Genomic DNA, 17,794 nt, shown 5'->3' with positions numbered 1-17,794 from the left:
TCCTTCATGATGCAGGTGGCCCTCTTCCTGCATCTGGAGGTGTAGATGTCTGTGATGGTGGGGAGACTGATTCCAACAGATTTCTGTGCAGCCTTCACCACTCTCTGCAAAGCTTTTTCAGTTCATTGCATGGACCAGTGCTTTTTACTTTTTCCATTAGGTGAAGTTATGAAACAGCATGGGATAAATTTCCATTGTTATGCTGATGACACACAGTTACATTTATCCATAAAACCTGATGAATTATATCAGTTACTTAGATTACAAACGTGTCTTGAAGACATAAAAACTTGGATGACCCTTTTTGCAGCCTTTCACATCCTCTGGATAGCATTAATTTGATGTACAGATCTAATGTAAAAAACCTTGATGTTATTTTTGATCAGGATGTCTTAACACACATTAAAAAAGTTACCAGGGTTTCCTCCACCTGCATAAAATCATTCAAATTAGAAACATCTTGTCCAAAAATTATGCAGACAAACTGGTCCATGCTTTTATCGCACCAAGGATGAAATATTGCAATTGTTTATTATCTGGGTGCCCAATTTTTATTTAATTTTTTAAGTCTTCAGTTGATCCAAAATGCTGCTACCTGAGTTTTAATGAGATTTTGTAGGAGAGATCATATTTCTCCAATTTTAGCTTCTTTCCACTGACTCCTGTCAAATTCAGAATATAATTCAAAATCTTACTTCTAACATCCTAAGCTCTCAATAACCTAGCTCCATACATTATTATTCCTTACTTTCCTAAATGAACACTTCACTCTTAGACTGCAGGTTTACTCGTAGTTCCTAGAGTTTCCAAAAGTAGAATGGGAGGCAGGGCTTTTAGTTATCAGGTTCCTCTCTTGTGGAACCAACTTCCAGTTTCTGTCCGTGAGGCTGACACATTGTCTATTTTTAAGGTTAGGCTAAAGTCTTTCCTTTTTGATAAATCCTATAGTTAGGGTCAGGGATAACTCAGGAAACCCAAGCTAAGTTATGTTGCTATAGGCTTAGACTGCTGGAGGACAAATTGATCACATACACCTAGACCTATCAATCTATGTTTTTCCTTCCTGTCCTCTCAAACCCAGCCAGTTGAAGCAGATGGCCGCTCGTCCTGAGCCTGGATCTGCTGGAGGTTTCTTCCTGTTAAAAGGGAGTCTTTTCTTTCCACTGTTGCTTTGGTGCTTGCTCTGGATGGGAGACTGCGACAAAGTGAAGATTCAACATCATCTGCTGGCTTCTTTAGATAGATAACGTACTAATCGGCTTTTATAATGTATGTGAATGCTTTTGTACAGTGCCCTGAGACGACTTCTGTCATGACTTGGTGCTATAGAAATAAACTGAATTTAAAATGAATTGAACTGAAAGTAAAGCACTGTAACTGCACTGTGAGTCTGTGTCTTATGTTGGATGATGTTAAGATTTAATAGGACGTTACATTATTACATCCTAACTGAAGGCCTAGTTATTATAGTCATGGTTCACGTTGGTAGCAACCAATTGCAAATAACACATTTGTTCTTTTTTTGTTTTGTTTAAAAAAAAAAAAGACTGCAGCTTGCTGTCTGTTCAAACATACCATCACTCATAAATTCCAAGCATATATTTTTCCTCCTCTTAAGACACAAAGTGTGCTACTGGTTTCACTTTACTTCACAGTTATAGTTGATCGAGTTTTTGTGTCAACACTTGTCATTTTGACAAGAAGTTTAAATAGTATGCCAACATATAATTTTAACTTGTACGTTATGCCTTGTATAATTTTATTCTTGTCCAGTCTGTTATTATTACTGCTATGATAATTGAAGTTTTCTTTTTCTTTTTTATCTGACCTTCTTTGACAGCTGCTTGAGCAACTGTAACAAAGCAATCTTACATCAGGGGTCAATACAGTTCTACCTGAATCTAAAAAAGCTGTTATTTGGATGCTTTGGAAAACTTTTCAGTAAAGTTTGACATGCTTTCTATTATTTTATTTGTAATATAGCAAATCTAAGCACTGAAATAATTACTGTCCTTCCTTTGTAAAAACCCTTAGTACAGTGAACAGGCAGTGTACTGAGTAATCAGTATAATACAATGCTGATTAGTTGGTTGTGGTTTGGGCAGCATTAACTGAAGGCAGTACAGTCGTAGGCTGCTCTAGTTGAGGGCCACAGTGCTGCATGTTCATCTGGAAAGTGAGCTGGGAAACAGGGTTGTCACCCCATCAGGGCTCAGAGGAGAGGCGAGTTGACCCAGGGTGGAGGACAGAGTAGCGCCCCAGGTCTCTATACGCCAAAGCGTGGGTGTCAAATAGCCTGGAGCTGCTTCTACACCAACACTGGAGCACGACAGGAGGGCTGTGACCGACTTTGCAGCTCACAGAAGGTTACAGAGACAAAGAGAGATGGGAAGCTGCTTCATGAGGAAGAGAGGCAGAAAGAAAAGGGGGAAAGACAGAAAGCAGTCTCTATGGCCCAAGAGACGATGACCTTCCTTGGAAGCATTCCACAAAGGTGAAGGCAGGCTTGTCCTAAATGCTAAAATTAGCTCTTGCTAATTTACTTTTTAAAACCATCTCTAAGACTAAACGATATGCAAAAGTGAAGTGGTCAACCAATTTTTACTTAAGTCAAAATTTATTGTTCTGTGGGTGAGATGTATTTTTACATTTGGTTTGTCATCCATAAAAATGGTAGAGCAAAGCAAGTGCTTAGCACAAAACACACTGGGTGACTCAGTTAAATAGGCTAGAGTTCCTGTTCCCTCTGTGCACACACTCTGCTGCCCACTGATACAGAATATTGCTCCAATGTACCTTGAAATTCCCATCTCAGCTGGAATAAGCTCCATGTGGTAAATCCAAGGTTTTAAGAAAAGGGGTAACTTTCCCAGGCCATCTCTAGCAAGCTAGCTGCAAGCCATCACTGTTAAGAGATAAGGTGTCATGAATGTCTCCAAGCTTTCTAATCCTAGAAGGGGATGAAGAGAACCAGAGCATGATGCTGGCAAAAAAAAAATAAAAAAATCTTTGCTGTCCAACCTCTTTGATCTGGACAGCGCAGCAGTGTGGACATACCGGTAGAGCTTGGGTGGATTACATCCACATATCTCCTCTAGCCACCAGTCGGTTCTGAAACCCCTTTGTCAACAACCCTCAGATTTGTCACAGAGACAGATGAGCCAAAGGTGGGAGGTTAGCAGTAAACAGGGAAATATTTGTTCAACAAAGAGGAGCAGCATAGCTGTGCAGAGCACCAGTGATTGTTTTGATAGTGTTATAAATGAATGCCTGCAAGGATATCTGTCAAACTAACAGTAGACGTATTCTTCATGTCCTTCCTTTCACAACACACCAATGAGTTTCCTGCTTCATGCAAAGATTTATCTTAGCAGGCATCTTCTAAATTGCACATATATTTACAAGGCTGCTGGAAAATGTGCTGTTGGTGCCAGGTCAGATGTGACCTCTACAAGGCAAACTGTCCACAGCGCATCCCAAAATGGGATTTTCTATGCATGTGGCTATCCTTGTGTGTCTAATAAATGTGTGTGAGAAAGATGTGTCGGGGAAAAAAATCACAAGAGACATGAAAATGTATTAGTGGGAGGACATAAAATAAAGGGGCACTGAAAGAAAACATGACCTCTGTAAGTCGAGGCAGTTGGACTCTTGGCGCTTATGTTGTGAGACGTTGAGAGGTGTCTTCTCCTTGGAAGGAATAATCCATTTAAACCTGACTTGTACTGCTGTGATTGATGTACAAACAGAAGCGGCACTTAATAACCTCTATCATGCTGGGTGACCTCGTGGCCCACCGTGGGCACCAGTTTGTTTATGGGTGGTACCTCCGACACACTATCTGTGCAGAAATTCTGTTGTGGCTAATGGGTCGGACTGAGGGATTGGACTGTCAGCGCAGTGTGAGCCCTCATTTTTCTTTCCAAGCGTCTAAGGTACGACCTGCGCTCCCTTACTACACCCAACCTCCCTGTACTGCCATCATCTGTCAGTGCTGACTGAGTCCTCTGGAATATGGAGGCGTGACAGAGAGTGTCAATTAGCATTAGCTTTCCTGACAATTCCGTTTTTCTCATCACACAATAGCCTTGGATATCTTGTTCCAAATTTCTCTCTGTCAAAACGTAGAGGAAACAGGATTTTCTTTTCAGCCCCATTTCAAGTGTATAAATGGGACAATCACACGTGTATCAGTTGTTTCTTTGACTCTCATATTTATAAAAGGACAGTTATAGCTCTGTGCATTCTTCAGAGGCAGATAAAAAAAAAAGAAAAGAACGTACACAGAGAAAGATGAGGAGGATGTGACTCGCACTCTAAAAAGCTTTTGTTTACATTGCTGAGATGGAAGCTGACCTTAAAGGTTATCTAAAATGTACATTAAATGTCAAACCTCCTGACAAGAGAGCAGGGCCTCTTTCAGAATATAGCAGGACTCTGGGGGAGCAGTGAGGAGTCAGAGAACAACATCATACCTCTGTAATGCTGTGTGCTTTAGCTCTTTTCCAAGTCCCTCCTCTATTTGCCCTCTGCTGTGTGAAGATCTTTAGTCTTAATCAGTCGTATTGTTCTGTGGAGATGCAGTTATGGGAAGCGCTAAGCTGTTTATTTATTGAACAGGCTGTTTAATTCCTCCCCACCACTGCATGCCTGGCTTTGCACAGACTATCCCTTTGATGTGTGGGGGGCTCCCACTGGTGATGCAGCACACACTAGCACAATAAACAGCGATAAGTTGTAGCCTCATCAGCAGCAGCAGTATGCAGTATAAACTACCATCCTGTTCTTCCTGCACACACTACAAAGCCCTTCAAAGAGTGCAGCTTTTTTACCCCACATATATTAAAACCATCTTTTGGTACTCTATTTCACTGATCATTAGAAACAAACAATTTATTGTACTTTTGGAATTAAAAACTAGCATTTGTGTGAAATACAATGTTCTAGCAGCCAGAAACATCCATAACACTTCTGTAATTGTTCTTATTTTAGATGTGGGCATAGCCAGGAAAGGAAACAACTGTGCCGAAAAGATTCAAGAACCCCCTTTGAAGAAACTATTGTAGAGAACATAAATATATAAAAATCACTTTCTCTACCGGTCTTGGCTAACAAGTATAAATAACACTGCATTTGGATGCATGGCAGCCTGGAACATCTTGTAGCTATTTACATTCAGGGAACTTTCAGCTGGTTTAATGAGCACTGCCAAAGTCTGTCAGGCTGTGTAATCAGTGCTCCTTTGCGTTTAGTAATTTAGTGTCCCTTGGTGACAGCTGCCAGTTAGTTATGGTTCTGCTTTAATAAAGGAGGAAGGGTGAGGGCTTAGCTTGGAAAATTGCTTCACTTTGTTATGACTGTTTAGAGAAAATAGCCATCTCAAGCAGATGTAGGATCTCTGTCTGTGGATGGAGGGGCTTGTGTTGCCCCCCCAGAGACAGACACATTATTATTTTTTTTTTTATTATTTTGAACAACTAGATACAAGACAAGGACAGACAAAAATAATAATTAATTTTGAAATGCTTTAACTGCATCACTCACGTCTCGTCATACCAGAGTTTTAAACTGATATCGTATTTTGAGGAATGGCAGTAATGCAAGATGGCAATACCTTGCATGTTGTGTTAGCACTCAGAGTATGTGTTGTGGAAGACTCTCAGCTACTACCACTCCACATTTTAGATCATGAAATATAAATTACACTGATAAGCTTTGCCAGCCATCTTGAATCTGGTTAACTATAAAAGTTAATCAGCTGAGATTTTCAGCAAATATTTACTTGCCAAGAATTTAATTGAAATCCACCCAACAGTTCATGAGACAATTTGTTAACAAACAAACAGGGTTGAATCCAACAGTTTATGCCAAGGCGTTAAGCCAAAAAGTTTTACAACATGCCACACTCAAAGTACATGTTGGGGACAATGCTCAGCTACTAACATACTAAATGTTACCTTAATATAATCTGCAAAATTCAGTTACAGCCATTTTTTTTTTTTTTTTGTATTCTAAGTTCAGTTAACTGACTCCAGAAGTTAAGCAGTTGTAGATGGATACAATGAATACTTTCATTACATTATTACATTTAATGATTTGTTTCCAAACTTCAAAAAGCCATTTAAGGGTTAATGATATTTTGCTAACAAACAGACAAATAACATGTACAGGTGCACAGATACAAGCAAAAACACCATGGATTCACTGACAGGTGATAAAAAGAGACAACTTAAACCATGTAGAAGGAATTTACTATAAGGATCTTTTTCATTCATCCCCCCACATATTGATGATTTGGGGGCTTTCGTGATCCCATATATGATTTGATATACATTTCCCCAACTTATTTCATTTTAGTAGATAGCCTTGTTAAATATATTTCTAGAGGAAAGAGGAGCACAAGGTTACTTTTGCATCTTGTCATTTTTCATTAAGATCCAAAAAGCACATGAGGTCAAAATTCTCTGCAAACCACATATCAGGTACACAACTGTCAATGGTTTGTGACTGTTATTCAACAACAGTTAGACATTTTCTTCACAATGGGCAGCAACTGGTTAGCAAAGAAAACTACCTAGGCGAAGCCATGTGTCTGCCTGATGGTAAATTTTGAGGAAAAAAAAAAAAAAAAAGGTTATAATACCTAATTTTCAGTTTGCAAAACAGCTTGAAATGCCTTCATACAAATGTTCCTATCAGGTACTTAAAAGCACACGCAAAATATCTTAGATGTGGCTGTGCTCATTTACACCATCAGTGTTTAAAGAGACCTTGCTAAACCAAAAACAAGCTGTAGTGAAAAATAAACTTTCACACCAACACTAACAACGTTTTATACTGCAAATAAATAAATCTCAACCCAACACTGATGTATCTCAAGACAGGATGTGAAGCCAATAGAAAAGAGAAAAATATAACTAAAACAAGAGCGCTGCATACGTCACATTATACGCTCATCGGCAAACTACTACACAGCGATGGCTCGGGAAGCAAATAACTTGTGTAATATATGACCTTGATTTGCGACCTTGACATTAGAGCGGGGGTGATGAGAAAAGGATGTGACACTCCGTCTAATGATGATGCAGAAGTGTGTTGGCTCCCTGTCAAATTCAGAACTGAATTCAAAATCTTAATTCTAACCAACAAAGCCCTCAACAAACTAGCTCCATTTTATATTACAGATCTTACTGTTCCATATTTTCCTAACAGACTTCGCTCTCAGACTGGAGGCTTACTTGTGGTTCCTAGAGTTTACAAAAGCAGAATGGGAGGAAGATATTTCAGTTATCAGGCTCCTCTCTTGTGGAACCAACTTCCAGTTTCTGTCCGTGAGGCTGACACATTGTCCAGTTTTAAGACTGGGATTAAGACTTTCCTTTTTGATAAATCCTATAGTTAGGGTTGATTTGTTATGCTGCTATAGACTTATATGCTATATATGCTATAGACTGCTATAGACACTGGAGGACACATTTACCTGTTTTAAAAAAAAAATGTTTGTATTTGATATTATTTCTATCTTAACATGTGATTCTGGACCTGCCATTGTGTATCTGTTCCTACCAACCACAGCCGGTCGAAGCAGATGACCACTAGTCCCGAGCCTGGTTCTGCTAAAGGTTTCTTCCTAATGAGGGAGTTTTTTCTTTCCACTGTCGCCTTCATGCTTGCTTGGGATGAGAGTCTGCGATGAAGTTAGACTCAAAGCAGTCCGCTCCTCAGATAAATAATGTCATTAATTTATTTTTAGTGTATATGAATGTTTCTGTTCAGTGCCCTGAGACGACTTCTGTTGTGACTTGGTGCTACATAAATAAACTGAACTGAATGAACTGAAGTGTATCAAGTTTCATTAAATTATCTTGAGCGGATCAGATGTTACAGGTGGGACAAGAGAAGGTTTATGGACAGAGACTAGACCATAATACGTCCCGTTTTTTCGATACAAAGTGAAATGTAACATTTTGTGAACTTGCACAAATGTAACATAAAACTAATCCACCCCTGTACTAAACAGACATGAGCAAATTCTATGTTTACTTTTGCGCATGAAGCAATTTCCTCCTCTTTGGAAATATGAAACAAAAAATATTTTTGCTCCATTTCCAGTATTGCGTCTTATTTTTCGACGTCTTAAATAATCCACAAAGCGATGAGAAACACTTTTGTTACTTCATGCTTTAAAAACCGCAGATGTGTGACTATGATGAGGTGGCGTACACCGGCTTTTAGCTCAACAACAACAAAACATATTGCTGCACAAAATAAGCAGTTTGTTTATGCTCGAGTTCGCCAAAGTTGTGACTCTTTAATGGAACTACTTTCCTGCTAATTGTCAGCTACAGACAATAAAAATTAGCATGTTAATTATACTTTACACATTTGGCACCTGCTGTGATTATTGGAGCTGTACTCCAATTTATTTCAAGGCATAAACTATATGCTGGAAAAAACATCCTCAGCAAAGGAAATTTGAGTTTTCTATAGAGTCAAAGCAACAACACTTTTTATGAAACATTGCTGTGAACCCAGACTCCTGGTTTTGTTTATGTTTAATGTGTTTTGAGTGACTTTGTGCAAGTGACTTTGTTTAAGTGCAATGAGCAACTCTTTTCCAGCGATGCCTTGCAGCGCATTTAGCTCGGCCCCATGAGAGAGCAAAAGCAACGTTCAGGCTTTTTATTTTGTTCACCTTCGTCAAAACTGTGTCTTTGTATATAATGTGAAATTTCCACAGTTTAATGTGATGTCCACAACATGTGTACTGACTCTGCTAAATGGATGTTTGCACGACGGAACGCAGAGCTTGTGTAAAAATTGTTCAAGTATAATAACCATGAAAGAAGCAAATAATTACATACAATTAAAGGCCAAGCGTACCTTGAAGGAATGCATATCGCCCGCTCCCTTTCACGCTTGAGTTTCAGGTAAAGATCATCTTATGTTGAAAAATGACAAAGCTGTAGCCACTGTGCTTAAAAAAACAACGTTCTACAGGTACGGGAGGATTTCACGCTCAGAGCATGTGCTGTGAATGACTCTCAGCGACTACCACATCAACTATTAGCTCAATATCTGTAAAACTGACTAATTATAACCATATTTGAGATACATAAGGCCAGACGGCTTGAATTATGTTGGTTCCGATCAATTGTAGAGGTACATACATTGTTGTTTCCTAAATGTTTCATTAAAATCAACCAAGTGGTTCATGAACTATTTTGCTAACAGAGTTTACTTCAAATACTCAATGGCAAAATTATGAACGATAATCGTGTGTAATATGTTAACTCAAAGTATCATATTTTTTGCCCTGCAAGTCACAGTTTTTTGCATAATTTGCTTGCCCTGCGACTTATATGCCGAAGCGACGTGTTTATGGATTTTTTCCTATATTTATAAACCGATTTTTGGCTGAGATATGACCATTTTCATTCATTCCAACTGAAAATACGGAACTGGTTTCAGACACTACATGGCACTCGAGCAATATGGCATGCTGTTGTATCATGTAATAGGTAAAAGTGGCTATTAATGACACAATCGGCTTGCGATAGCCTGACACTGTCGTCTGCCTGGAGCGACTGTCAAATCAGCTTCATTTTGCTGCGCCGCCCCGGCAAAATGCAGCTGATTTGACCATATAATTTTGAACAAACAAACAATTGTTTTTAATCGTTTATCTTGTTAAAGTCCTCCCGTGCACGCCCCAGTGGCCGCCATTTGGCAGCCAATTGAATTTTGGAACAACACTGGCTCATAGTTCCAGGTTTGGCCCACATTTCCGAGTTGTCAGTGGTGACGCGTAACAAACGTGGCGTGTCAGCGATGACGCATAAAAGATGCGACATATACGGCAAAGCAATGTATTTATGGATTTTTCCACTTAATTAAGACATATTTGGACTGACGCAACATTTACAGCAGAAAATACGATATGTGTTGGTGATCAGCTACTAACACCAGGTTTTAATTCAGTTCAGTTTATTTATATAGCACCAAATAACAAAAAAGTTGTCTCATGTCACTTTACAGGAACATTCATACACACAGAAAAGACAATTAGTAAAGTTCTCTATCTAAGGACTCAATATTTGTAAAAAATTCACAGCTTCAAAGCTGTTTAAGGATTTTTTTTTTTTTTAGGATTAATTAGCTGTGGCAGCCATCTTGAATCAAGTTGATTTTAAAAGGGATTCAGTGATATATGCACATTAAATTATTACTTTCTGAGAGTTTCATTAAAATTCATCCAGTGGTTCATTCAGAGGCAGACACACAAATGTGAGCACACAGATTTGGTTAAAACATAACAAAAAAAAAAAAAAACTTACCGTAAATGCCTGTGGAAATACATGGGAAGGCCTGAAAGGAGAAAAGAGAAATGATTAACAACTTTGATCATACTGACTAAGTACAAACTGTTATTTTTAGTAAGACCAACATGTAAAGTAATGCATGCGCATCATTTTGCTTCTCATTCACTTCCAAACATAACAAAACTGATAATTTTAGGTCAACAAACTGAAGAGATCTGCAGCAGGGGAGTTCAGACCTTATCAACTGTGTGCGTCTGCATATTTCATGTCTGCGCAGTCACTGCAGGACAACAACTGTTTACCTTTGGACTTTGGCTGTTTACCATTTATTGTTTCACTTGCTTGTTCCCAGGAGAAGCAATTTACAGAACGCCTTCCACAAATCCCTGTAAAGCAAATGTGGAACTACGGAGTGAATAGTAATCCGGTTCCCAGTACAATACACACGCCGTTTGTGTTATCTTTGCATCTTTCATGAATATTTAAAAACGTTGTGATGTAGCTGAAGACATGTCATTGATGTAGCTGTAAGAAACAGGGTTAATATCACCTGGAACCATTGGAACAAATAGCTGTTTATCTTATTAAAGCTCAGTATCAATACCAGATGTAATTAGCTGATTTTGCCAAAAGGAAACAGTGGACAACACATATAAATTCACATGTGCACGCACAGTAGTTGCTGTTAAACATTCCCCAGCAAATAAATGCATCATTTAGGTTGACAGATTCTGTCTGTTGCCTGCAGCTCAGACTAACACATGATGTTTCCTCCAGCATGTTTCTAATGCAATACATTCAAGACTGCAAGGTAGGGAACCAGGCAGCTTTCACTCTCTTTAAAGTTGATGCAGATCGCCCACAGTGACTCAGCAGTTTCAGCAACACCAGGGACGTGCTAAGGAGGAAGCCCTTAAATCAGGGATGGGCAACGTTCTTTTCCAGAGGGCCAAATCAAGATACTGACAGCAATCAAAGGGCCTCATACGTTAGCATGCTTGATAAAAAAAATGTGTTTCTCCAATAATCTTTAGGTTGTAAGACTCTATAAACTTTTTCTTATGGAAACGTCTGTTAGCTTAAATACGCTAAATAAAAAATTGAATTAAAACATTAAAAAAAAGTTGACTAAAAAGATGGTTTCAGTCGATTTTTTTAACCCAAATGGTTTTTATGCTTTTGCCCAAGACGCTTCATTTAGATTTCCTTGAATTTCATTGATAAAATGCAGGTTTTCATAAACATATTTAAAAGTTGTTTTCTTTTCAAATAAGAACATTGGGGGCCGGATAGAGATTGGTGTTCAGGGACCACTTTTGGTCCTCGGGCCATATGTTGCCCACGTCTGCCTTAAATGCATCACGGAGAATGTTTAAGACAGATTTTAAATGTTAGCAGAAAGGGACACTATCCAGGCAAATGTTAATACAAATTCATATCTCTTTAAAACAAAACAGACATAATATACAGGAAAATCCTTAACGTGAATATTTTATGAGCTTAAGAGTAAGAATCTACACATATTTATGTACGTCTTTCCCAAAAAGATTTAAGGAAGGTAACCGCCTTGTAATAGTTCTTGCTTTGTAGCACTTTGCAGCAGACATATTACTCAAGCCTGGCTTTATAGCTGAAAATAGTTTCATTATTCTTTACTTCTGTGAGCTAAAACATTATGATGCATAGGCCTCGCTGTACACTTCCCTATTTCACATTCATCTTTTTAAGTACATTAATAAACAGTAAAGAGAAAGGACTTTTTTTTAAAGGTCCTATTTGTCCTCGAAAGCAGCTGAATGCGTGCCTCAGTTCCTACATTCATCAAAAGGTGTGGCCACGACATTAATACAATAAAAAAGACAAATAAAATAAAAATAAAAGCAAAAAAATATTCCACTAGCAGCTCGTTCAACTGGATGGATAGAAACAACAAAACAGCTCAGAGATGCTTCAGAGAAAAACACGCATACGTCAAAATCTCTCTCTGCAAAACTGAGCTCGGCAGTTTGTTTTTCAACACTGACCCTGTCGAGTTGTATTTAGAAGTACGCCGCTGTTAGCAGCTGTGCCAAGAGCACTTCATTTTACAACGAAAAGCTCAATTATTATGAAAGAGAAGGCTGGTAAATCCATGACTCAGTGTGTGATTTGTCAGATATTAAGACAAACATTGCTCGAAAGCGTGTTTTCAGTTGAAAGTAGGCATATTTCTCAGATTAGAAGAGCAAATAATAGGTAAAATATCACTTTTAAGGCTCGCACTTTGACATAGATTGGGCTGCTTTTTTTTTTTTTTTTTGCTTTAAGTGACGGGGAACGAAAGTCTCAGTTTGACTCTTTTTAAAAACCAGTTTCCAGCTTCTGCCTGTCAGGGTGGATCCTTCTTGTGTTGGGTGATTTAAATCTTTTACCAAAGCGTTGACCTTTCCACATGACTGACTGACACAAACCACACCAGATGAAGCACGGGAGGATGATTTTTAGTCAAACTGCCTACGGCAAAGAAAGAGCAGCATGTTTAGGACACCTAAATATGGAAACAAATAAATAAATGAACATTTACATCAGTGAAAATTATACCAGAGCAAATTATGTTAGCTTTAAATTGTACCAGATTACAACTAAGAATAGAGAGAAGAAAAAAAAACCAAAAACAACGTATTGAGTCTTCTGTTACGATGTCTTTGTACCTTTAGTTGGCCTAAATATTTTTCCTATTTCAGCTGAACGTCTTCAATGTCACTCCTTCAACCTGATCGTCTGCTCTGATGTCACTCATTTTTAAAGATATCACATTCTGACGGCAAACCATCAGCTTCATCAATTAAAATCATATTCATTAGTTTACAGACTCATTCATTAAGATCATACTGATCTGAAAATGCATCCGATAATCACTTAAGGCCGTCAGGATCAAACACCACCGAGACAAATGCACTCACTTGTTTCATGAGTGCTCATTGCCAAAAAGTGAGGAGAAGCGTTAAAAGTTCCAAGCACTCAAGATGTTTACATTCTTGTCCATCACTCAGCACCACAAAGGAGGTTCTTATCACCAAAAATCAACTTCTAGTTTAGAACTGACCCAAAACATGCAGAAAGGGCCCGAGACAGCTTCAGTAACTTCTGGCATAAACTGCTCGCAGAATATATGAAAAAAATGTGTGCATGTGCATTTAATGTATTTAACTAAATGGCAAATACAGGTACTTAGAAAAAATATTGTGAAAAAGCTCATGCTCTTTTTGTCAATAGTGAAAATCTTATAGATTCATTACATATAGTGAAATGTCTCAATCCTTTATTTCTTGTAATTTTGATGATTATGTCTCATAAATGATGAAAACCCAAAACTCATAATTACATATTGGAAACTCATGCACACTGTGTACTGGTGAATCCTAGACATGAGCTACAAATGTCTCATCCCTCAAGTCCAGCCACTCCTGAACCAGAGACAACGTCAGAAGCGTCTTACCTGCTGAGGAGACAAAGAACTGGGCTAACAAAGTCCATGCTCAATAATCCAGGTATACGATCCAAAAATGATCAGTCAGGTCATCTGGGCAGTTTCTTTTTTTGGGCCGAAACGTTTCACCTTCCATCCAGAAGGCTTCATCAGTCCAAGAAACACACAACACAAAACTGATTATTCCCCATGCAGCTTACTCCAAAGTGGAACAAACCAGTTATGTTGGTGCTAAGATGGTGTCTTTGGCACGCCCCCTCCTCTGGTGCTGGCCCCCTTCCTTGTCGACAGTCATGTCAAACTGGTTCAAAACCAACAAAGTTTATGCTCAATAATCCAGGTATACAATCCAACAATTTTCAGAACTGGACTGTTGCTCAGTGGTCCAACGTCCTCTTTTCAGATTAAAGGACATTTTCATATCATTTGTAAATCAAGGTCTTAGAGTCTGGAGAAAGAGTGGAGAAGCCCAGAAGCCAAGTTGCTTCAAGTCCAGAGAGAAGTTTCCACCGTCAGTGATGGCTTGGGTCCATGGTCTCTGCTGGTGTTGGCCCATTGTGGTTTCTGAAGTCCTCAGCCCAGGCAGGAGACTTCTGATGTCTCTGGTTAAGGAGTAGATGGACTTGAGGAATGCCACATTTGTAGCTCATGTCTAGGATCTGTCTGTGCACAGTGTGCATGAGTTTCCAAATTTTTTACTTATTTATTTTTTTGGCTACTCTCTTCTTCAGGGGTCTCCACAGCAAACTAACTCAAATAAAGTCTTGGCAAAAAAATCTAACCTCTGCACCACCACTCCCCGTGATCAAGGGTCTTCATTATCTGTAAGCCATAATTAAATATCAACCATATGTCCATAATCATTGGAGGACCTTGTAAAAAGTTGTCCACTTTGACCTCTTTATGGGATTGTAAACAATTGAGACGTTCAATAGAAAAATCAAAGCAAACATGTTCCTTTTTATGTATTTTAGTATTTCACCTTGTTTTATAAGGTCCCTTGATTTGATTTTGTTTTATAACACTAGTTTTTATTTTTACTATAATTGCATTTTATTGCTGTTTATTGTTGTGTGTACCTTACTGGTGGTTTTGTCTAAAACATGTCTCTTGAACTTAAGTCCTCTGTCATGAATCAATGAGACAAACCTGTATAAATAAAGGTTGAATGAAAAATATAAATTACAAGAAATAAAGGCTTTAAATATTTCACTCTATGCGTGATGAATATATATAATATGAGATTCAATTTCTGAAATGATTGACAAAATTTGTTTCATGATGTTCTATTTTTTTTTAGATGTACCTGTAAACCTTCTTGATTTTAAAACCCCGACAGTAAGTTTAGCTCTTGCAGGGTAACATACAGGCCCAGCAGGGAATGCTAGCACTTTGCTATAAGAGCGCATGCTTTAATAATGCACGCTTGCATAGGGCGAAGACAAGCAGTGACAGTAAAATCCCTTATTGCATCACAACGTTTTCAAAGGCGAACATCAAAGTCTTATCATCTTTTAGGAAAGAAACAAACCCCAAAGCCTGCAAAAACTAAAATACATAAGTTTAAAAAAAGCACCCGCTATGGACAACACTATAAACCGAATTAAGCTGCACCCATCTGTCTTTTCTGCTAACGTCGTACCACTGATGATGTAGTTTCGTATACGTGCCTTTACGTCTGCTTACTCTGTATGAGGTCTCGAGTTAATTAGGACAGTCAGTGGTACGTGCGCACTCGTGACCTGCGATTCCTCGTTTCAATTATTATTTCCATCTTTGGCTGCTCATTAGAAGTGAGTCAGCATGTCCTCCTGCACCCCAACATAAGGCTCCGTCTGACATGTGGGCTTGTTGCTGATTTTCTTTGCTTACCGAGTGTTCAGAAATTGGTCACCAGGGAAATTATTCTGTTGCTGCGACTCCTCCCTAATCTATCACGTCACTTTAAAGTGGAGCATCTTTTCTCTCAGCAACTCTGTAAACTCAAAATGCATCCCAACACAGTGCAGAGCGGCTTCTATTTTTTTGTTATTTTAACTGTTTTTTGGCAAGGCTATACTTGTTACATTCTTTGTTTCACTAATATTTACTATAACTGGATTTGAATAAACTTAGTTAACAGTTTACAATGACAGAGCTATGACTAAACAACGCGATGTCTAATCAGAGTAGTTTACGGCAGTGCTCATAAAACTAAGTCATTGTTATTCTGCAGAACGAACGACGGCCTGCAGTTTTTGCTAAGCGGCAGGAAGTGACAGAGTAGCTCAACCTGCAGGAAGACGCAGCAGCGTCCTGCTGTAGGTGCTTTATTTTCTTATGCTGCATGCACAGCGCCGCAGCTGAGAGGAGATAGGTGAGTGGAAAGAAAAGCGTGCATGAGTACAGTGACTGCAGGATCCAGCCGGAGGAGCATTTGGTCTCGGCTGGCTGAGTAAATAGCACTGGACCCAGGATACTGCCCCGGTAGACTGAGACCTCCTAGCCTGTTTGCAGATGGAATCTATGCTTATAAATCACAGCAGCATGGGAAGACCCCTTTGGAAATATGACCATAAGAATATTATGGGTGGCCACGGTGAGGAATTACATTAGAATATCTGAAAATAAATCCAAAACAATCATCTTTGTTGAGGGATGCAGTGTTTTTTAAGCGTGTGTGTCATGCCTGGTTTCTCTGCTCGGATTAGCAACAAGCTGATGCTGCGATGAGCATTTCATGGTTATGGACCAGGATTATTTAAATATCACATTAAGACCTTTTTATTCTGCATAATGCCTCGGCCCATATTCTAACGCGAGCGCTGATTGTTTGAGTGTCATTAAGCTAAATGGAGGGTGGAGAAATGCAAAGGAGAGGAAACCTGGCACCTAATAGCCAGAGGCCCACGGACCGTTTTCTATCTGTAGTGATTAAGAGTAACTATTATGACAATAATAGATGTCCACTAAGAACTCAGCATGACTAGTTGTGCAGAAAGTAACACGCTGGCCATGATGCTCAGTTTAAAAAAGACTTTTCAGTTTAGTCTGTTTGCATCTGCATTTGCTTCTCAGAGAGGAAAAATCCTTGTTGCTTCGAAAGAACCACAACAGAATTAATGTAATGTCTTGTTAGCAATAAAGTGCAGCAATGCACGGCCAACAAATATTCTCAATAATACCCAATAAAAGGGAGACATAAAAATTCAGCCCAAAGAAATTGCAACCAGCACTTTTCACAGTGTTTTTGTTGACATCAGCACTGATCTCGTTTACTGTTATGATTTTGTTGCAAGATAGAAAAACACTGAAATAACAAAGTGAAATATGTAATATTAAAATATGAGAGTCACCTTATCTCGGTGTGTTGTTGTGGCAATATCTGATTTAGTGGCTTATTACCAATAAAATGCATTTGTAAATTATAGGGTGAGAAATGTTGAAATTATTTGTGCAAACACTCCAGGCGACACGGTGAAACTGTGCACAGATTTAGTCTAAATGTGATGATTTCATTTAAAAAAAAAAAAAGGACAAACTGAATATAATTTGTTTGTGTTTGTATATTTGTTTCTAAATGTAGGTGTTGGTTTAGAACAGACATGGGCAACATAAGACCTGAGGGCCAAAAGTGGCCCTTAGACAATCTCCATCATTTCCTTAGCTCAAAAGAAAGCAACTTTTTAAAAATACACTGATAAAATATATACACACACATATATACACACGTATATACACACATATATATACACATATATATATACATACATACATATATACATATATACATACATATATACATATACATATATATACATATATACACACACATATATATACATACATACATATATACATACATATATACATACATATATACATATATACATATACATATATATACATATATACACACACATATATATACATACATACATATATACATACATATATACATACATATATACATATATATACATATATACATACACATATATATACATATACATACATATATACA

General features: G+C 38.3%; 1 protein-coding gene across 1 annotated transcript in view; it reads right to left on the bottom strand.

Annotated features, from left to right (window-relative positions):
* The window catches only part of macrod2 (mono-ADP ribosylhydrolase 2), a 612,591-nt gene that overhangs the window by 134,724 nt on the left and 460,073 nt on the right, over positions 1-17,794 (bottom strand). Inside the window, exon 7 of the mRNA XM_037678263.1 lies at positions 10,338-10,368. Within this exon, the coding sequence (XP_037534191.1) occupies positions 10,338-10,368 (31 nt within the window). The remainder of the gene's footprint in view (positions 1-10,337; positions 10,369-17,794) is intronic.

Source organism: Nematolebias whitei, chromosome 1, assembly GCF_014905685.2.
Source record: "Nematolebias whitei isolate Nwh7 chromosome 1, NemWhi1, whole genome shotgun sequence".
NCBI lineage: Eukaryota > Metazoa > Chordata > Actinopteri > Cyprinodontiformes > Rivulidae > Nematolebias > Nematolebias whitei.
This window is presented reverse-complemented; position numbering and strand designations above follow the sequence as displayed.